The sequence below is a fragment of the Rhinopithecus roxellana genome, chromosome 21 (genome assembly GCF_007565055.1).
Source record: "Rhinopithecus roxellana isolate Shanxi Qingling chromosome 21, ASM756505v1, whole genome shotgun sequence".
NCBI classification, from domain to species: domain Eukaryota; kingdom Metazoa; phylum Chordata; class Mammalia; order Primates; family Cercopithecidae; genus Rhinopithecus; species Rhinopithecus roxellana.
This window is the reverse complement of record NC_044569.1, coordinates 36,246,098-36,267,818: the sequence shown is the minus strand read 5'-3', so window position 1 is coordinate 36,267,818 and position 21,721 is coordinate 36,246,098. Positions and strand designations below refer to the sequence as shown.

The 21,721-nt window shown below is 46.3% G+C and overlaps 2 protein-coding genes across 7 annotated transcripts in view; one reads left to right on the top strand and one right to left on the bottom strand.

Annotated features, from left to right (window-relative positions):
* Positions 1-1,705: 1,705 nt before the first annotated feature.
* On the bottom strand, positions 1,706-4,489 carry LOC104659078 (putative uncharacterized protein C18orf65). Its single transcript, XM_030926129.1, has 2 exons — positions 4,042-4,489; positions 1,706-3,540 (listed from the first exon to the last, which is right to left on the bottom strand). The coding sequence occupies exons 1-2, from the start codon at positions 4,117-4,119 to the stop codon at positions 3,184-3,186; spliced, it is 435 nt and encodes a 144-aa protein (XP_030781989.1). The 5' UTR covers positions 4,120-4,489; the 3' UTR covers positions 1,706-3,183.
* A 68-nt stretch (positions 4,490-4,557) lies between these two features.
* ZNF516 (zinc finger protein 516) overlaps positions 4,558-21,721 on the top strand; it is a 139,473-nt gene continuing 122,309 nt past the window's right edge. For 2 of the 6 annotated variants that reach the window (XM_030925723.1, XM_030925718.1), the window contains exon 1: positions 8,277-8,359. The gene's annotated coding sequence lies outside the window, so the exon portion shown is untranslated. Of the gene's footprint in view, positions 4,685-4,968; positions 5,099-7,493; positions 7,841-8,276; positions 8,360-8,526; positions 8,635-21,721 lie in introns of those variants that run through there. The other 4 variants (XM_030925720.1, XM_030925719.1, XM_010355244.2 and 1 more) reach the window with 4 other exon arrangements.

Below are 21,721 nucleotides of genomic sequence, written 5' to 3'. Positions count from 1 at the left end.
AAGCCAGCTGTTGCTGAGAGTCTTTTATACTTAAGTTGAAATTAAGAACAGATTTGAGGGTCGTCTACCTGCTGTGAAGTCCTGATGGAGTTACCAAAAACTGCAAATGGTGAGAAAATGTGACTGCCTTGCTTGAACTGCTAGTACATTTTCTACAATGCTTTCGCCGCCATTGCAAAAATACCCTAACTCTGTGATCCAAGATTTGTATTTGTTCATGTCGTCTTTATCATTATTCAAAATATATGCACAAAAATCAGTAAGAGGAAAATCTATGTTGCAATAATAGTGTGTGGGTCAGCAAGGGTTTTTTTTTTTTTTTTTTTTCTGTGTGGAAAACAAGGACAGATTGTTAACAATGCTGGTTCCGTGGGAAAGTTCTTAAGATTTCTGCTACTGGGAAAATGAGTAAGGCGTTCTCTGTCCCACACACATGGGTGCATTTTGCATCCAATCTTGAGGCGATGCTTTGTGGATTATTCAGCAAAATAAAAATTCAGGCATAGAACCTGTTGAAGGCATCCTTACACCTGAATACAGAAGAGGGAGGAACAAATTTTTCACAAAAGTGTTTCAAGCAATGTGCAAGTCTCAACCATGATTAAACCTAAGTCACCATCAGTTTGACCTCAAATTATCCTCTAAATAAAAGACCCCACAAGAGAAAGCTCGGTAAGAAGCTATCTTAGGGTAAACACGGAAGACTCTGGGTGTAGACCACATTAGAAGTGATTTCTTTTGTGTGCGTGTGTGTGTGTTTTTAAGAAATGTGTACAAGAACTGAGATAGTTTCCTAAATTAAGATTTAAAATATTCTGTTAACTTTAGATTCAAGCAGTCTGAAGCCACTTCATAGAAGACTCTATTTAAAATATAATCATAATTTTGCCACACCATTCACGAAAGGGATTATCCTATGTTAAATTCCGTATCGATATGCTGTTTTTTCCCTCCTCCATGTTCAAATGCAGTGTATTCTCTGAATTTTTTAGTTCCATGAAAAGGAAAGATTTTAGGAAAAAAAAAAACAAACAAACCCAACACATTAGGATGAGTGTAATATTTTTGAAAGCATCAGTGATTAAACAAACAGCCAATTTCCATTTATACACAAAATAGTTACCCATTCCAAACAATACAAAGGGAGTGAACAGCTGTACTCCTAAACCAGTCTTCACCTAGGAATACTTCTTGATAATTTAAATCAAATTTATCCCTAATCCACTCTGAAATCTCTAAATTTTAGTTCAGAAAACAAAAGATTACTCCTTGACTTAGTTGCATAATATAATTCTTCTTTCTCAGATATAATGTAGACAATCCTAATAAATTTACACAAAGATAGGATTAATATTATTTACTAATGAGTAGCACACCCAACTGTCTAATCAGAGCACTTAAATTTTTGAGCATGAATATTTAATACATATTTTTTAGTTTGTCTTAGATTTTATGCTATAGTATAGGCAGTTTCACTTCCAGCTTTTACGCACTCAAGGCCTTGTTTTTTTTTTTTTTGCGGGGGGGGGGATTCTTTTTGGTTTTTACTCTGAGCTATTTTTTTTTAATGGAAGCCCTCAAGAACCTTTCTAATCTAAATGTCCTCAATCACTCCATAACCATTGAACACCATTTCATCACACGTTGAAAGTAGTGGAGTCCCAAAGGCTGAACAAATAATTCATTAGACAATAGCAAGGGAAAATGCTTTTTTCCCCCATTTATTTCATTAACCAAAATTATTGTCTGTTATAAAATTATAGAGGGTGGGAGGGGGAAATGAAGAGGTTGGTGAATGGGTATAAACATACAGTTAGATAGAATGAGTAGTTCTAATACTTGGTAGCAGACTAGAGTGACTACAATGAACAACAATGGATTGTGTATTTCAAAATAGATAGAAGACAGAACTTGAAATGTTCCCAACGCATAGAAACAATAAATACCCCAGGTGATGAGCAATAAATACCCCAGGTGATGAGTACCCTAAGCACCCTGACTTAATCATTACACATTCTACGCTTGTAACAAATACATGTACTCCATACATGTGTAAATATCACATATCACTAAAAGAAAACAAGTAGCCAAAATCAACCATTAATATTCAACCATTAATACTGCTGACTTTGCTCCATCCAAATACTATAATTTACTTGAACATTTCAAAATAGGAGAAGCTCTCCTGGGCCATTCCAGGGGCAGTGTCCTTACTCCCTAACGGTTACTTTAAGTGTTTGAAGCTATTAAGACAGTTGAAATGTTGGCAACGCTAAATATGGTTTACAGGAATAGTATGGAAACTTGTATTAAACATTTGATTTTTACACCTTTTTTTTCGTGTGTGGAGTGAGCTAGGAATAGTGCATTGACAAATGAACCACCAGTGACTTGTGTACAATCAATGTGAACATGTTTCAGTTGTAACAAAATGATGCTGGCCCTCCAGCTGCCATTTTCTAGGTCTGCCACACCAGACACCAGGACTTAACTCTTGCTCATCCATCAAATTACGCTCTCAGATTTCGCATGCGTTGTAGATAAATGTGTAAGAAAGGAAATCGTTTAAAAGCACAATATTATTGTAGACAGACAATGCCCTGAGTGAAATCACACGTGGGTGACTTAAGACAGGGCCCTAAACCGGCTACAAAAAGGAAGCAAGTCATGAACATTTTACAGTTTTATGTGGAGGGGTTTGGAAGTCTTGATCACCATTCAATGATCTACCTTGCCCATTTTCAACACATGGAAATTATTAGTGCAAGATTGTACTTTTAAATAGACCCAAGAATGCAGATGAATGTAGGTTTATAGCACTGACTCATATTCATTCCAAAATCCTACCAAAAAGCTATTAAAGTGTCAAGTCTTCAATTTTTAATCTTTGTTACTACCTACATGTATGTAATAATATGTGTATACAAGCCATTTATAGCTTTGTAATTAATTGAATTTGGGGATACTTTCTTTGTGCATTTTCACAGTGTACTGAAATGAATGGTGGGCACGTCAATACTTTTCGGTGAATCAGACTTAAATGTGACTGTTGAAGAATACATCCCACTCAGGCATTCATGCTGAAGCCAGCAACAATTGTCCGTGACCTTTAACACGCCTGCTCTCCAAATCAGTGCAGATCGTCAGTCACACGGAGCTTACATTTGAGGACTGGCGGATCCTTCATCGCATCGCAGAGGTTCTCCCTGTCTTTCTGCCTGACTCCCCCCGCCCCCCGACCCCGACCCCCCCCCCCCCCCCAAACATCAGACAGGCAGAATGGCCCCGCGGCTGATCTCCAGCATTCGGGCACAAGCGCCTCCCTTTGCAGCGCGTCTGGAGTAGTTTCTTTTGTAAACGCCCTAAGTTGGGGAGGGCCGCGGGCTGCGAGTGTGAGGCGCAAAGGGAGACGCCGCCGCGGAGGTAACCGCCAGGATTGCAGCGCTGACTGCTACGCGCAGCCACGTTGGGCGTCTTGGACGGAATCCACCTCCACTGCGGAGTTATCACGAGGAGAAGGAGAACAATATGGCCAGGAGCCTGGTGGGAGAAGCTAGTGTTACCCCTCCGCAGGCCGCCGCTCCCCGGGTCTACGTCACCGGCGGTGAAGGGGCGCTCGCCCTCGCTCGCTCCGACCCGCCCCTCCCCTCCCCTCCCCTCCCCCGCGCGCCCTCCCTCCCCTCCCCCACCCCAGCCCTCCCTGCCCTGTACCAGGAGAGCATTCTGGAGTCAAATTAGGATTTCTAGTCCCAGACTCAACTTACTACAACTAACTACTGCCCGTGGGGAGTAGGTGAGGTGAAGAAATGAAGTTTTAAGAACAGAAAAATAAGAGTTGAACTTTGAAGGCTACCGGTAAACAACCCCTTCATTTTTAAATGGCCATGTGGCAGAGCCGCTGTTTGAAGTCCTTCCAGCGGGACCTCTGTGACCCTTGATTCAGGACTCAATGTATTGATCCTGCCTCTGAACACCCCCGGAGGCATTTACCAGGAAGTTGAGTGATACGCACACGCTACGCCGTGTGTAATGCACACGCACCTGGGACCCCCGAAGGGGTGTCCCCATTTCAGTCCAGATGGGGCGCAGTGCCCAGGTGCCCGCCGGCGGGACCCGCATCCCGAGCACGTCTGTACGTATGGATGCGCGTGTGCGCGCGGAAACGGCCTCCGGGAGCCGGGGCTGCCGCAGCCGTAGACCTTGACGAGGGGCGACCACTGGCCGCTGGAATCGTGATTCAGTGCTATTAGGGGAGGAATTGGCTGTGTCTGAGTCACTGCAAGCCTCCAGACTGTCCCCGCAGTGTGGCAGAACTTTGTGCTGATGAGACAATAGTGGAGTGTGCGTTTCCTACAGGGCAGACCATTCCCGGGCTGGGGGAAGCCTCCGGCCTGCGCCGGGCCGTGGGCGCCCGGCCCCCTCTCCGTGCTGCGCAGCCCCCCGAGCCCGGCCGGCGCCGGGGCCCCCGCAGGGCGAGCGCGTCCAGGGCGCGCGCGGGCGGCGCGGGGAGGGGGCCGGGCGCGTGGTGGGCCCCGCGCGCCCTCGCGCGTCCCCCGCGCCCGGGCGCAGCTGGCGCGGTCGGTCTAATGCAGCGCTCGGCTCCGCGCCGCGGGCGCTCGGCTTCACCTTCAGATGCGCGGGGCGTGCGCGTCCTCCTCCCCAGGCCCGCCGCCTCCCCGCCAAGGTAGGGGCTGCGGGCGGGCGGTGGGCGCGGGGCCCGGAGCCCCGACGTGCCCTGGACTCTGGTGTGCGCCGCTGGGGGTGGTGGGGAGGCGCCGGGGAGGGGGGTGCGCCGGGGAGGGGCCTCCCCGGGCGCGGGGAGGGCTACTTGGCTTTCCCTGTGGGTAGTTGCTCTGCTCTGCAATTCCAGGATAGGGGAAGATGCAACTTCGGGCGGCGGGGCGAGCGCCCGGGAGGTGGTTTTTACCGCAGTGGAGGGGCGGGGTGGGGGCCGGGGTGGGAGCGCGGAAGAGGCTCTGGCTTTGTACACTTCGTCAAAGGCGACGCGGGAGGAGGGGAGCTCGGATGCGCTCTCCATCCATTAGGAGACAAAGAGCAAATTGCCTTACTTTAAAGTAAAACGCTCCGGCTAATGAAGGTGGGTGATGGGGCTGCGGGCTCGAGGAGCCGCTTCAATTATTAAGGGTTTGGCGGATGGGATCGATGCCTGTGGGCACCGCGCGCTGCTGCCTAGGGGACGTATTTGCGTGGAGGGGGGGGTGGCCTTGTTTTTTACGGCCCCCTCCCCGGCTGCTTGCCAGTCTGCGGGAAGCTTCTAAGTGACCCTAACGTTAAAGAAGTGAGAGGTCCTGGAAGGGAAGTTCGGGCGGGGGTGGGGGTGGGGGCGAGGGTCTGGCACCGACTCGGAGAGGGGTGGGCAGGGACTCCTCGGAGCTTCGCCCCGCCGGGTGCGGGTGGGGGAGGCCTCGGTGGCGAGATGAACCCGGGTGTATGAAGGAAGAATGCGGTGGGGTGTGTGTGGTTGGGCGGGAGGTGGGGGGAGGCGCCTCCGCTGCCATTTCCAGGGAGAACTAACAGACTGAATAGTTACGATCAGTATTTAGATTAAACCGCCTCAAGTTTTAAAGAAACTTTGTATGAATAAGTTTGTTAAACTGCAGTCGAGTGGGGTATTTAAAAGCAGCAGTTTATGTGTGCGGTGAGGAAAGCCAGTGGACCCCCGCAATTAGGGACCAGAGGGAACTAGCCTTTTACCCGAAAAATGTGGGTCTGTAAGTCAGCCCCATCTATTATCAGCGTTAATAAGCTTCCCGCAGCAGACCGGGATCAGACAGAGAGCTCTGGGGGCTGTGTGTCTTACTCATTCCGCTGATAAAGAGTCACTGGGTCTCTGGGTGTGCAAAGATCAACTTGCGCAGTCCTCTTTTCAAATGTATTCATTCTGTGCTTTATTTAATCCAGATGCACAAAAAGCCATTTGCTGCTTCATTGTTGGTTTACATTTTTTGAAAAGGCGACTGGTGTAACCTGTGGAATTTGAAATGCAAATAAGAGCCTGTGGGAGTAGAGGCAGAACAGATCAGCATTTATAAAGTGGAAAAGATTTAATGTCTTTGAAATCATTGCAGGGGAAGAAACTGGAGGGGGAGTGTGATTTTTCAGGGAGTGAATTGTGACGTCAGGTCTTTTTGGAAAAGATGTTATTTTTAAGGTCTGAAACCCGGGTAGGTAAAGTGCTTACAGGAAAAACAGATTACAAGATTAACATCTGTTAACATGATCGTTTATCTCCAGCCAAAAATAGGTCAGTTCTTTCTTAAGGAAACACGATTGCTGGCGCATGCTTAAATAATAAAATCAAAACGACGAGTTCATAAATTAGGAACGAGCGTTTGTTACAATCCGACTTGTGAAGAAACATTTTTTAATTCTGAGAGATCAATGGAAGGTCAAAGTCCCTTTTTGGTGTAGAGAACAACTCTTTCCCCTGCGTTGGCCCTCGGCCCCCGCCCCCCCCCCCCCCCCCCGCGGGATGACCCCTCCTTACTCGGAGCTCCCTTTCCGCCTGCACTCCCTTCGTTAATTTCCCTTTCCATCCTTTGTGGAAGTACAAAATATATTTAAATGGATATCGTCTGACGCCTCCCTCCTTAAAGAAGGCAAACTCCGCGCAGATGGCTAACTTTCAGAGCTCTGCTGTTGTTTTACCATTAAATGAAACAGTAGGGAGGAGAGCAGAGAGAAAAAAAAAAAGGAAACAGCTTTGCGAAGTCTCCCTGCCCCCTGGGCATGAGTGACGGCTCTGCTGGCCAATCCGCAGCGGCTTTCTCCATCCCGGAGGTAATTTGGGGTGTGTGTGTGTGAGCGCGCGCGCGTGCATGAGCCCATGTGTCTGCACACTGTGAAGTCTGGCCAGTCCCGCGCATCCGCAGGCTTCTGCATTTACACAGATGTGTGATGTAGACGTGGACACGCTTTTATTCGAGTCAGTTCAGCTACATGGGCACGCAGCAGCCCCCACGGAGCGCCTCCCCTTGCGAACGTTCTGTGAAGCATGGGATTTAGAAGCACTTTCGGATTCAGGTCGGAACCTGCAGAAGGGAAAGAAAGGAGGAGGGCTGTGATTGTTTCTCAGCAACTGGGGACTCGAAACGTGCGGTTTCTTCGGCCTCGTTGCCCCGGGCAGGCGCGCCCTGGTGCGTTTTTGGTCCAGGTGATGGAGCCCAGGCGCCCGGGCAAAGCGAACTGATAACGCGGATTGCTGAAACTGATGTGAACTCCGTAGAAAAGTGAAGGGCAGCATGTGTCTTCCAACTTCACATTTTATTTTCTCACTGGGAGTTGATGCTTAGTCCCTGGCAAATTCTAGAAGGTGAAGCGCTCGTGGCTAGTGAAAGTTCGGCTGCCCACCCGCCTCCTGAACGCTGCGCCCTGGCTGCGTCTGCCCTGCACAATGGGCGTATTCACGGGCAGAGCGCGTCACCGGCCACCCCACGCTTGCAGCTGACTTACTGTGGCACCGACTTTCCCAGGAATATCGGTAGTGATGTGTGTGGCTCTCGTAGTACGCACCTCGGGAAGCGTACGGACCCGAGCCTGAGCCGAGCAGCATCTCCGTGTAAATGTTGGAGACGCGGTGTCTTCCGGGAGCATCGCGGGGTTGCTGCGCTTCTGTACCCACCGGGATGGGGATGATGCAATGGAGAGGTTAAGGATCCACGTGCCCACTTCCTCCCTGGAGACCCCTGCAGGGAGACCCCCTGGAAGGGACCTCGTCCACGCGCGGCTGTTCCTGGCCACCAGGCCGCGTCGAGGTCACCCGAGGGTCCGTGGGCGACCTTCGTCCTTCCTTTCTGCAGGAACCTAACTCGCTTACAAGGTAGCATCCGACCCCGCGCCTTCCCTCCCACTCGGGCCATTTCCGCCCCCCAATCCGAGTTCCACCTGATTCTGCCCCTCCCCAATCTTCAGGAGCTGGCGGAACCGGGACTGGGCAGCCCTGGGAGGTGTCGTTGGATTAAATCATTCCTATTTCGGTGTGTCTGAGCTGCAGCGGCGGTGGGGCGCTACTGAGGGTCCTGGGGCTCGCGTGGCCAGAGGCCGCGGGCGGGAGCGCGGGGCGCTCGTGTGGGCTGGGGGCGGGTCGGGGCGGGGGGACTCACCTGCCCGCCCCGGGGTGGGGGCGGTGGCCGCTTGTTGCTGGGCTGCCAGGAGGAGGGCCGTGGGCGGGGCGGGAAGGGGCGGAGAAGCACGGGGAGGGCCTGGCCCGCCGCCCCCGCCCCCCGGCGCCCGCCTCCCGCCCCCGTCATGTGGAGCGGACGTCACACGGCTGCACTGTAACCCAAGAAGTGAAAGAGACGGACCCACAGCCCAACTTCGCACCATAACAAAGGCGGGGGTCTGTGCTGGCCGGGGGGCGGGGGCGAGCGGGGCGGGCGCGGGGAGCCGGCGGGGGCGGGCGCGAGGCCCGGAGGAGGAGAGGGGGCTGCGGGGGGAAGGGCAGGCCGCGGGGTGGGGGGGAGCGAGCGGATGGGGGTGTGGAGGGCCGGGGCCGGGGCCGAGGAGGGGGGCGGGTCCGGTCCGGAACTGGGGTCTGCGCGGCGCTGCGGGCCAGGCGGGGTCCGCGCGACGGTGTGGACCGGGCTCCGGGGGCCGAGGCACGGCGGAGGCCAGGTAATTGGTTTCTATTTTAAACTTCACTTTGTTCTGGCGGAGGTGGGGCGGTGGGAAAGGCGTGGCCCCGAGGACGATTACATAAGTATTCACACCTGAACGGGTCTTGCGCCCGCGAGCGGATTTGGGGTGGGAGTTGGCGGTGGGCACCCGGGCTCGGGGCGCCTCGCGAGGGGCTGCTGCGTGCGGGTTTTGTGTCCTGCCTGTGTGACCTCACAGTGTCTCGGCGGTAAAGAGGCCGGGGATGGCTCTGTGGACTGCCTGGAAAAGCCCAGATGTGCCCGTGGGCGTTGAGGTGGCCTTCGAGGGGTGTCCCCTGCGTAACAAAGGACGGAGCCCTCGGACCCTCCGGTCCACTCGCCGTGTTGACTTAACCAGCAAGTCACAAAAGGAACTTTAGTGGGGATCCTACTTACACATACAGCAGAAAGGCATTGCCCCTGTCAACCTGCCATGAGTCTGGAATCTTGATTGAAGGTGATTTAAAAGCTGAGTGATGGACGTTCACCATGGGGCTATGGACTCAATACTATTAAAGATAATGACTCGAGTAGATGCAAAGGTGGCTAGCCTCCCGAAAGGTGCTTTTTCAGCTTATTTTAAAAACCACCCTATTAATATGATTGAAGTATTTTGGTTTAGGGATGTGTTACTTAGAAGAGCTAGGCATGCATGTTATTTGATAGGATACTGGCTACTACCATGTAAAATAAAAAGAGCTCATTTTGTCATTTGTCTGTTCCAGCTTCATTTTCACTTGCATTCTTTGATTATGTCGTCAAGTAACTGTTACTTATATTTACACAGACCAGCCAGGATTAAATATACCACACACCACTATTGTGCATGGGTCTGAGAACCCCTCGCCCCCTCTTAGTAAAATTGGAGAGTGAAGTTGCATAGGAGCCTGCCATGGTGTCAGGAGTTTGAGAGTTGGGTTACTTATAGGAGGACATCTTTAGTTTCACAGGAGTGACCCCCATGGCCATCTTGAATGGGCTCTGGGATGAATTGAACTCTGTGTAAGACTCACAAGTATTTTGGTAATTGAATTTGAATTTTGGTGTAAGGTACAAGCATGTCTGATGTTTTTCTTAATTCGTTAGTATGGCTTTGTTTTCTTACACTTGCTAATTTGAATATAGTGAAACACCAGAGCGCATTAACCTTCTAAAAAAATAATAATCCTGGTGGATCTGTAATAAAACTAACCAAGAGGAACGGGAATGCCTCTCTAAAATGAAACACAACACCAAAATAGCAGATTTAGTGTGTACAGCTTTCAAAAATGCGTAGAGAGATGGGAGTTCTGCTTATTTTTATTTCTGAAAGCTTTTGCATATTAGAATAATCTTTCCAAATGGCCTAATATCCTGAAATACACTAGATCAAGAACTTTGAGAAATGTGTCTGCTGTGAATTGCTGACATCCTGAGAATAGTTTACCTCACCAATGTTTTCCCATTGTTATTTGTAAACAACCTTCAGAGTCTACTAATTTAGAAATTTTATTTTTCTTGGAACCCTGAAGTCCTACATTTCTTTTTTCTTTTTTGTAAGATGTTGTCCCAGAGACCAAAATTGACTGAAGGGAATGAGAGAGGTCTTTGAAAAGAGGTCACAATGTGAAAAGCACTTTGTCTTCACTTTCATAAATGAAACTTTTAACTCCATTTACCTAACTTACTCCTGCAAGGAGATATTTGAGTTTTATAAGTGAAGCATTTGATGTGATTAAGTTTAGCAACATATGTGAAAAAGGAAAGGAGACTTCTTTAAAGAATACTTTGAAATGAGGTGTGCTCCAACAGATGGTTTCCAGTCTTACCAAATGGGGAAAAATGATAACATGGCCTAGCAATTGACGTAGAGTTTAGTCATGGATTATTCTCGAAAAACCAGTACTCAGTGTATTGGGTGGTTGTGGATTTTTAATTTATTCATTTTCCAGAATACATATTGGTCTTATTCATAATTTAAGAGAAGGCATCTTTTAAAAAGAATTTGGTGGGAGTGGTTGTAAGTCTGACTGGAGACTGTGTTTAGAGTTTCAGCTGCATTATACCTTAATGCCGTAGAGATAGAGACTGAAATATAAGCTGACTGCATTCTGCAGCAGGGAGCTTGTCCAAACGTGTGCACTTTCCTGTATAGTATGCTTGTTTAAATGTTGAAGACATGCATTGTTTTGTTTTTTACTCCATTTTCAATTTAGGAGAAAAGGACTTGTGTTAATTACCTAATTAAAAATGGTATTTCGCTTATTACTAGATTCTGACTGAAGAAGGCATTGCTTGCTATTAAATGTGCAGGAAACACGATCAACTTTCTCTTTGGTTTTCAGGTGGCCAAATTTAACTGGAGATGTGTAACTTTCTCAGTGATAGACGTGGATTTAATTATTAGGAATATGACTCTAATGGAAGGAAGTTAAATTTATGTGATTAGGTATCTGTTTTATAAATGCTTGAACTTGGAAGTAACATTTCTTGTTCAAAAGCAGACATCTTCCATGCTGTGAATGTTTATACATTTTAGTGCTTGGATAAAGCTATTCTGACACACTCAATTATCCCAAAAATGCATCTCTTTGCCTTCCCGACCCCTCCCCCTCAAAAGTTCTAGAAGCTGTGGAAAAGTTCAGTTGCCTATCTTACTGAACGTAGTGCAGGGAATATCCGTGGGTGTGCTCACTGCTCAGGGAGCTGGACGTGTGCCGCTCTGACTTCCTTAGCAGATCCTTACTTCCCTGGATTTGCATTTATTGCCTGACTAGCATCCCGCAAAAAGGCCTTTCCTGGCTGCCTGCGATTTGGCACCTTAGACCTTCGCTTCCAGCACTGTTAATGGCTGAACGTGAAGGACTAATTTTATTACTGTGTTTAGCTCACAGGACCTTGGAAGCGGCCCCTACTCTGTTGTTGGGAACTGCATGTCATTTAGATTTGCATTTTTCAAGTGAATTGTAGTGTCAGACTGTGCATCCGTTGTGAGGTCTGAGTGGGTGATGGTTGGACTACATCTCCCTGTGTATGAGAGGCACCGAGGGATGTGGAGGTTCTCAGAGGCAGATGGCGGTGGGGACTGTGGACAAGCCTCTGTTTGTGCAGCAGTGATTATTTGGTTGTTCCACTGTTTGGTTAGGTTCCCTTTGGGCTGGTCGCTAACTGGTGGCATAAGCTGACAGTGTAGCTGTTCCCTTCTTCTCCCTCCCCTCCTGGGGCTCTCATCCTCAGTCCTTCCACCTGACTGGCTGAAAGTGTAGTGGCAGCAGCCTATTATGGGAATGTATCTAGGGGCCATAGAGGAGACAGCATTTTTCAAATGGAAGCCCTGGCCTCAGTTCTCTCTGGTCCCAGGAACCAGTGAGTTTGGGAGTGGGGCAGGACGTTCTCTTTGATAGAGGAATGACCTCTGCCCTCGGTTAAGACCACCCTCCCACCCTCCATTGGATAAGAACTATCAAAATCGTTTGATTTTCAGGGATTTTGAAAAGTCACAAACCCCTTTTAGGAAAAGAATCATATCAAATACTTACATTTAGGAATAATTAATAAAATTAGCCTTATGAGAGGAGGAGGAAGAAAGAAAAACTTTGACTTTGACTTTAGAATGTCTCCTTCTGTTCTTTAAAAAGTATCTTTATTTTAAAATTAATTTTTCTAACAATATTTTAGGGGAATGACTTACATAGCTATAAATAGTATAAAGAAGGATACATTTATAGGGGCTATACATGCATTGTTTGTATTTGAAATTTCTAGTATCCACTAAAGTATATGAAGTGTATTTTAGATGGACTGGTAAAAACCAGCAGTTGCAACTGTCTGTTTTGCATTCCTTATGCTCTGCATCTGGCCACACGCGACTTGAACAGCTGAAGCTTTCCAAAGCTAGAGCCATCATCGTATTTATGTCTAGCATGAGATGTTTTCCAGTGGTAGACATTCGAATTGTAAAGAAGTGTAATTTGTGGCTCTCAACATGCCTTAAAAGTCATTTCCAAAAAAGATCTGGCATTTAATCTTTAATTCAAATGGTACTGAAAATTACAAAGCAGGAGTAATTAGAAATGCAACTATTTTTAGAATTAAACATGTAAATATATGTTAAGTAATGACTAAAACACAAGCAGGAGAGTAGGAAAAATTATTTAAGACAACCGTAGTAGGTTTAGATACATCTTACCATATACTGTATTTTAACTCCTTGTTAATTCTGGTAGATTTACTTTGTATTCCTGTTTCTGTACCTTCCCCCCCCAACCTTGGTCAGGAAGTAAATAAAATCTGTAGAATCTCAGAATTTACTGGGGCAAGAAGAGATATATATCGTATATAATTGTGAAATCCAGACAATTCCTCAGCTGAGTGGTGAAAATAGGATGAGTTTTTTGTGTGTTTTGTTATTTTCAAGGCAGAGGGAATCTGGTGTTTTTTTTTCCTTCAAAACCAGGTAGACAACGTCTCTCGCCGCCCTGGGGAGGTGCTGGTGCCGGCTCAGCCTCCAGGATACAGCTGTCCTGTTATTTTCTTGCTTTTTTAGGAGATGGTGTGCGTGGAGGAAGATGTGGTGTTAGTTTTCAGGACACAGTTAAAGACAGGCTTAAAAATCAAGGTTCTCTATTAAAACTATAATTTCTTGTTCATGGCTAAGAGTTAAAAATTTTTCAGCACTATTAACACTTGAAGAACTCTCTAATCCCTCACTCTTCCCATGTGAAAGTAAAGGACATTTGTTTAAGAATTTTTTTCTTTGTTTCAGAAAAGGGCAGCATGTGTCTGTCTTTGCCATATGGTACTATTTAACCTATATTGCATGAGCTGACGAGACGCTGTGTTTGGGGATTGATTTATTTCAGCGTTTGAGAATGTTCTTTGAAATTTAGTACAGTAAATGATGCATTGAAAGTTGTACAGAGAGGTCGTTTGTGGCTTTAGCAGATTCTTACTCAGTTGATACTTAAGGGTGTAGTGAACAAGTTTCACTTTTTTTTCCCCGATACAATTTTTGTGAGAAATAGTTTACCATTCAATGCTGAGTGACTGTGTTAATTCAGGAAAACACAGACTTGAATATGAGTGGTTAAGACTCCTGCTGGTCACAAATAAGGCTAAGAGTTGGGCAGGTCTGAAAGAGAAGATTCACTGTTTAGTTCCTGATTATTCTGGTGATTTTAATCTAGAGCAAAAAAGTATGTTTATTATTATTACTATTTTTGTCGTAACGACTTAGGTTTTGTCTCCATCTTTTTTTTTTTTTTTATTTAAAGAAGTGAATTAACGAACAAATGGACAATCCTGTTTAATAGTTCCCCTGAGCTTCTGTGGCACTGCCCTGGAATTATCTGCAGGTAGAACTGAGAGGTTTTCACTTAGGCTATGTTTTGTTTACACATGCTGGTTTGGGTTTTTGGGTAGACCTGTGTTGAATTCACAGGGTGTCTCGCTTAAGAGCCGTGTTGCAGGAATTTATTAATACGGAACGCCACAGAAGATTCCACCTCCATTTTAAACGTGTTCTGTATGGCTGTCGAGTCGACACCAAAGCAAATGTGTCTCCAGACACCTCTCTCGTTGTCTCAGTCTTGTTAGCGTTAATCATCCCGTTTTCTCTGTTTTACGAAAGAAGTAAACAAATTTCTACTCATCCACATGTGTGTCCCCGAAGCAAGGCATATGTGGACTGAAAGGTGAGCGAAGAGCGCGTGAGTGCACGTTGCCTTTGGTGATGCATCGTTTATATTGACATTATCAGTGACACAGACAAAACATTTTTATGCCAGTTTGAGAAAATACCGTCATTCACATTGATGATCATATTCCCACCAGGTTTAGATGAATCATTTCAAAGCTTTTCATGTCTTTAGCATGACCATTAGCATAATGATGATAATTTGTCCTTTTGAGTAGCATCAAGCATAATTTACATTAACATTGTTGTGTTGAGTGCAGTCCAACCCCAGGTGCTCACGTGGCTTCCTTTTTTCAAAAATGGCTTTTTACTTTTTAAAATGAGAGGCAAGCAAGATGATCTCATTCTTAAAACCAACTTAAAAAATAAAACAGTATTAATAAGTAAGTGAATTCCTCATGTGAAAGTACTTGCTGTAGCAACATAAACTTGGGGACAATTCCGTAGAGTCATGGGATTAGTGGTTTAGTGGTAGGATTAAAATTAGCCTCAGTAAATTACCCTGGTGACAGAAAAGCAGAATCTGTTAATGGTTTTGCAGGAAGATTGGCTGATCAGTTATTTTCTAGGTTGATGAAAGATTATGGGCTGTTAAGAATTTGAACTTTGGAAAGTAAGGTTAATTTTCCTAATGTTTACATATTTCAAAGTGTAGGTATTGATTAAAAAAGAAAGTTTATTACAGTTAGAATTTGGGATTTTACATGTGTGTGGGAGATGATTTACAAACCAGGTTTTTTGCTTAGCCGTGAACATTAAGGGGACTGTTGAGAGCGTGTGTTTTAGGCAGCCCTCCTTAAATCCTGTCGGGAATGGTAGGCCATTGTGGAAAGCATTTTTAGATGTTTTGGACCACGAAACCTCCATTTAGATCCCTACAAGGTGTTAGGTGATGACACTGCACCTCCTTGGCCCAAGCAGGGTTAGGGCGGCTGCCATTTTAGAGTATGGTTTTATGTTGTTAGGAGTGTTCCATTGACTCAGTGTAATGACCATGAAGGGAAGCGTTTGCTTTCATGATTGTTTACATTTCTTTGTAAATTTACATTATTTGTATTTGGACTTGTTTTAGAAGGTTAATATAGGGAATCATATGTGTTATAACTGCAAGAAAATTAGAGATGATTTGTGAGTGAATCCTGACATTTTACAAGTACTGAAATGTAGAAAGATGTAATAACTGAACCAAGGCTGCAGGAATGGTGCAGAGCTCAAACCCAGGCATCCTGATTCCCAGCTTAGCCTTTTTCTCCATACACTGTGCTGAATGCACAGGATAAGGGGAGGTGAAAGTCCACTCTGAAAAGGAACTTGGTAAGCGCGTTGTCGTGCTGAGTCAGCACTGCCAAGTGTGGACCTGGCAGATAACCAGGTGTTTAGGGCAGTGTGGAGAGAGCCCCCCTTGAGCTTCACTTGGATGCTTAGAGCTTGCTCCACAGAGAGAAACATATTGAGTAAATGTTTGCATCTTTCCACGGGGATATTGTGCGAGTTGGGTACTGAACCAGTTGTTGCCGTCTGAGGCTGCTGTCACATGGCGGTGCTCAAGGAGGAACGTGGAAAATCTGGTCACCAAAGACCAGGCAGCTGTCTGCTCAGATTCCCAGCCCTGCAGTGGGTGCCAGGATACAGGCTTTCTTGGGAAACCCAATAGTTATCACCAACAGTAACGTATTTTTAATAAGAATACAGTAAATACAGAGTGTAAGTGACCAACGTCAGATATAGAAAATCTTAAAAGAAAAAAAGTCACCAAAAAATCATAGGGAAAGGGGTCAGAGAAGACCAGGTCAGTTCTGATAGACTGCTGGGCCCTGAGACTCACCTTCTTAAGCCAGCAAGATGAAGTGCAGGTGGGCCGGCTGACGGGGGACATTTGGCACTGGTGGGTTTGCAGTGTGGTGCGGCAGATGCCCCATAACAGACAGATGCCGATGACGGACAGATGCTGAGAGGGAGCTGCCCACAGGAGTGGGCAGGGAGGTGGCAGAGACAGAGTGGATCAGGGCAGGTGCTTTCCTCTGAGCTCAGCTTTGGTGCCAGTGGACAAGATGGCCACTAAGAAGAGGTGTTGGGGACCCCAGAGAGCTGAACCCAGGAAGGCATGCCTTCTCCTCCTTCCTTTCCGATGGTCGGGTTGGCCGGGTTGAGCTGTGTCTGCCCCGGGTTGCTGTCTGGACCTTTGCAGATTATTAAACACCTCCTGGAGGAGTCTCCACCCCGCCTGCCTTCTCCAGCAAAACAGGCAGCTGGGCCAGGGAGCAGGTAGTTTTTCTTTGTTGTGCAAGAGCCACTTAAGAAACAGTGGCCTTTGGATTCTCAACATGAGCAAACGTGGTCAACACCCTAGATTTTGTTTTTTCTTAGGAGGAAATAATTAGTAAATTTAGAGTTTATTTTTCCTTTTCTTGAGAGGACAGTACTGAGTACTTTTCATTATTTACCTGAACCTATGTACAAGGTGATTTTGCTACCTTTCTAGACATTTCTCAAAATAGGACCAATGTAAATGAAGAAATGGAAAGACAAACCAGTGTAGTGATTGATGGACTTCATCCTGTAGGCTGTGGTGTGAGGATTTTTGCAGGCTCATTTGAGTATCTGGTCTTTGAAATCTCACTATTTGTATGTTGGTAATAATAGTTTGCTTGTTTCTACCTATGAGGGAATGAAATGTGCACGGAAGGTCACACGTTAGATACAGACGCTCCCTAACTTACGACAGGGCTGCCTCCCCAGAAACCCATCCTAAGTTGAAAATACCGTTAAATCGTAAATGCGTTTAATATACCTTAGTCTGCTGAACATGGTAGCATAGCCTCACCTACCTTACCTGTGCTTGGAATGGGTAAATGTTAGCCGATGGTTGGGCAAGGGCACCTGGAAGCGCAGGTCACCGTGAAGTGCCAGTGTCCACCCTGGAGCTCGCGGGGCTGCCGCTGCCGGGCCTGCAGAGGGAGCAGCTCACTGCTTTCTGCTGACTGCCTGTGGCTTCTTCACCTGGTAGAGTTGAAAAAGTGAGTCGAACTTTCCTAAGTTGGAGACTTATCTGTAGTAAAATACAAACAAAAATAAAGAACGGGCAATGGAATAATAGATTTCGATGAGGGGAAAAGCTGGATCACATATGTACATCTTAGGATTCCCTCCCATTGGTAGATGTGAACCAAAACTTAGGATGTGAGCTTTCTGGCACCTAAAACAAAAAGCAAAACATACCCGTTGATGTGTTGCATCGACTCTTAGGAAAAAAATGCATCAGTTCTCACATGAAGGAAAAGCCTCTTTTAGCATTAGTGCTAAAGTAAACTACTAAATGTTGACTTTAATACTGGTTGTTTTAATACAGGCTATGTATTCTTACATAGAGGGTGCCTTCAGTAACATTCTTATGGCAAATGCTATTGTAGCTTTTGGAAAGTAGTTCCTTGTAGTTACTTTGATACAAAAAGCCAAGGGCATAAGAACAAAATACAAGGTATTGAGAGCTACTTTTGGAATCGCTATGACAGTATGATGTCAGTTATCAACATTATTGTTACCCATTAAATTAATATAAATTTTATTTTCATTACTAATAACTTACGAACTTGAATCAAATTGGGCAAATGCCTCAATAACTAGTTTCCCAAATAAATAGTCCACCAGTGATCATTTCCTTTCAGCAAACATTGATCAAGTTCCTACTATGAACAGAGAGTTACTTCGAGTTCTTTATATGTATTATTTAGTATGCACAGGTCTTAGGAAACAGGTAGTAATTCCCACCCCCTTTTACCCGAGAGGACACTGAGGCCTGCACAGGTAAGTAACTTCATCAAAGTCCCACCACCAGTTATTAAGCAGCCCACCTTTTGGGCCATCTCCCTGAGTGTCCGGCCCTTGTCATGCTTGTTACCGTGTGTGGAGTTCATTTCGTTCTGGTCCGAGCCATTTGGGATGATATAGCTTTAGAGATGACACTGTGGGAGACCAGTGTCCCTCCACCCTTCCTCTTTCTAGATGGCTGGGGTTTCTGAAGCATCATCCAAGAGGGGCTTGGGACAGGCTGTCTGCCCCTTTGGGGTCCCCAGCCTGTCTGTGAGCCTGCTCTGTTCTGAAAATAAGCAAAAGTTTTGACTAATTCATCACAAACGAGCAACTTAAGAGAGTGATCTAAAGAGAATTTGATGCCAAAAAGATTCCTGGGTCACCTCTAGCCATCCCAGTGAGCTGGTGGGACTTGGTCCCGTCCTGCCTCTGACTGGGCTCAGTGGCCTTGGATCCTAGGTCAGCCCATGTGCAGTTCCCATGAAGCCCAAAAGGGGCTTGAGCCAGACCCTCCTCAGCTCAGAAGCCTGGGTCTGTATTTGCAGAACTCCCGGGCAGGGGCCAGTAAATGTTTTCTGTAAAGGACCGGATGGTATTTGATAGGACCGGCCTCATATCTTGAGAGCAGCCCGAGACAGCCTGGCAGCGAAGAGATGGACTTGACTTATGGACACCTGACATTCGAGTTCTGTGCCATTCACATGTCACGAAATAATCTTCTTTTGATTTTGTTTTTAATCCCAACCATTTAAAAATGTAAAAACCAGCCAGGTGCGCTGTCCTATGCCTGTAATCCCAGCACTTTGGGAGGCCGAGGTGGGTGGATCACTTGAGGTCAGGAGTTTGAGACCAGCCTGGCCAACATGGCAAAACCCTATCTCTACTAAAAATACAAAATTAACTGGGCGTGGTGGTGGGTGCCTGTAATTCCAGCTACTCAGGAAACTGAGACAGGAGAATCGCTTGAATCCAGGAGGTGGAGGTTGCAATGAGCCAAGATCATGCGACTGCACTCCAGCCTGGGCGACAGAGCGAGACTCCATCCCCCCCCCCCCAAAAAAAAAAAAAATATGTATATATATATGTATGTGTGTGTGTGTATGTATGTGTGTGTATATATGTAAAAACCAGCCTTAGCTCACTGGCTGTACAAAAACAGGAGGTGGAAAGAATTTGGCCCGCGGGCCTGCAGTTCACTAACCCAGCACTCAAGGGCAGTTTTGCCCAAGAGAAGTACATGCATGCTATGTCTATCCCTTTACGTTTTCTAGTGATCACATCAAGAGAGGTAAAAGGAAACATGTAAAATTAATGTTAATGATAGTTTTATTTAACCCAGTGTATCTAAAATCTAAAATGTTAAACATGTAAATGACAAGAATTACTACCAAGTTTTTTTTTTGTTCTTTTTTTTTACATAAAATCTTCAGTGTCCCGTGTGCATTTTACCTTCCCAGCCCATCCCAGTTTGGGCCAACCCCACTTGGCAGCCGTATAAGATAGGATGGCAGAGCTCTAGGGGGGCCCTGCCGCGAACCTCAGCCAGGTGCCAGGGTTAAGTTAGAAATCTCCAGGCAGGTTCCTCTGTTTCTGATTTCTGCTGTTTGTTTTCAAACCAGGACACTGAGGGAAGGTACATTACTTTAAAACTGTCTCTGGGGGATCCCAGCAGTTTAAGGAGAAAGGACTCTTTTTTAATAACCTCAGACTCTGTCCCAAGTGCCAAAGTGGTGGAAGTGCCAGGGTCCTGGGTGTGGAGGGAGGCGTCTCTTCGGAAGACCACAGGGCAGCCAGGAGGCGAAGGGCCTGACCCTGCCAACGTCTGTCCCTCTGCACAGTTGCAACAGAGGGCCCTGTGTTGGTATTTCCCGAGTTCCCTGCATGCAGGTCTCCACTTCTGGTGCAGCATTTGATAACTCAGATTTATTAGTTCCAGCATTGTGGGTCTGCAGGAAGGAATCTTGGTGTGGCTGTGAACCTAGTTCCACTTGTGGTGTGACTTTTGGGCCCGTTATGAACGCCTGAGCGTCTTCCCTCCATCTGTGGGGTGAAAGGGGAAACTGGCCTGCCCTAGGGGTTGGGAGAGAACCATGACCCGGGACACCTTTGGACAATGGGGAGCTGGAACCCTGTGCAAAGGATCGCTCACAGAACAGGTAGAATTACAGATGCAGACTGACTTGCCGGGAGAATTTCAGAAAACAGAAGGAAATCCTGATAGATTGAGTTTATTCTTTTCCCGAACAATTTCTGTTGTGGCTTGCTGAGAGAATGTGGCCTGTGTTCACAGGGATGTTCTGTTCTTTAGCAGCAAGAGCTGGAACGACCATTGACCATTTCACCTGCCCTGTAGGTCCAAGTCAAGGCCCGTTTTATTCAAACATCCCAAAGTCATATGACTCTTAAAATCGCACCAAGGGAATTGGTGGACAGACTGAGGCATCCTGGTGATTGTTCCAGGTCTGTTCTGAGAAGGAACAAAAGGTTTTCTCCTCCACAGTGGATCCCTCTTTTCTTTTTTTTTTTTAAAAACAGAGTCTCACCCTGTCACCCAGGCTGGAGTGCAGTGGCGTGATCTCGGCTCACTGCAACCTCCGCCTCCCAGGTTCAAGTGATTCTCATGCCTCAGACTCCCGAGTAGCTGGGATTACAGGTGCCCGCCACCACACCCAACTAATTTTTGTATTTTTAGTGGAGACGGGGTCTTGCCATGTTGTCTAGACTGGTCTTGAGCCCCTGACCTCAGGTGATCTGCCTGCCTCCGCCTCCTGTAGTGCTGGGATTACAGGTGTGAGCCACCATACCCAGCCCCACAGTGGTTCTTTTAAGTGAAAAGCTGCAAACTTAAGCATTTTTTTTTTTTTTTTTTTTTTTTTTTGAGACGGAGTCTCGCTCTGTCACCCAGGCTGGAGTGCAGTGGCCGGATCTCAGCTCACTGCAAGCTCCGCCTCCTGGGTTTATGCCATTCTCCTGCCTCAGCCTCCCGAGTAGCTGGGACTACAGGCGCCCGCCACCTCGCCCGGCTAGTTTTTTTTTGTATTTTTTAGTAGAGATGGGGTTTCACCGTGTTAGCCAGGATGGTCTCGATCTCCTGACCTCGTGATCTGCCCGTCTCGGCCTCCCAAAGTGCTGGGATTACAGGCTTGAGCCACCGCGCCCGGCCAAACTTAAGCATTTTAATAAACAAGTTTATTTGAAATGCACTCATTTTTCTGCTTTGCTAGAAAAAGTTTTTCTGCTCTTGAAGTTTTGGATCATGAATGTATATATTCTCTGTGTCATCTCATAATAATTTTACATTCAGCCTGTAAACTGTGTAAGGGATTTGTTATTCCTATTTTTTGCAGATTAAAAAATTGTTTATTTTAGAAAAGAGAATTGCGATACAATTCATTTAGGTAGATGTTACTTGTGTATTAAGCCATAAACCTTTTTTTTCATAATTTGCTGCATTTTAGTTTTGCTAACCTCACAATCTAAACAAGTTTACAAAACATAGAAACTCTTAACTTTGCTTAGGGATGAGGAATACCTGGAGTGAAAACCCCAGACAAAGTTAATTTATTTCTTAACATCATTATTG

Coding starts and splice junctions, on each gene's coding strand:
- LOC104659078 (XM_030926129.1), bottom strand. CDS start 4,119: ATGCGGGTCCCGCCGGCGGGCACCTGGGCACTGCGCCCCATCTGGACT. Junction 3,541..4,041: donor CACCCCTTCGGGGGTCCCAG/GTGCGTGTGCAT, acceptor TTCTCCCACCAG/GCTCCTGGCCATATTGTTCT.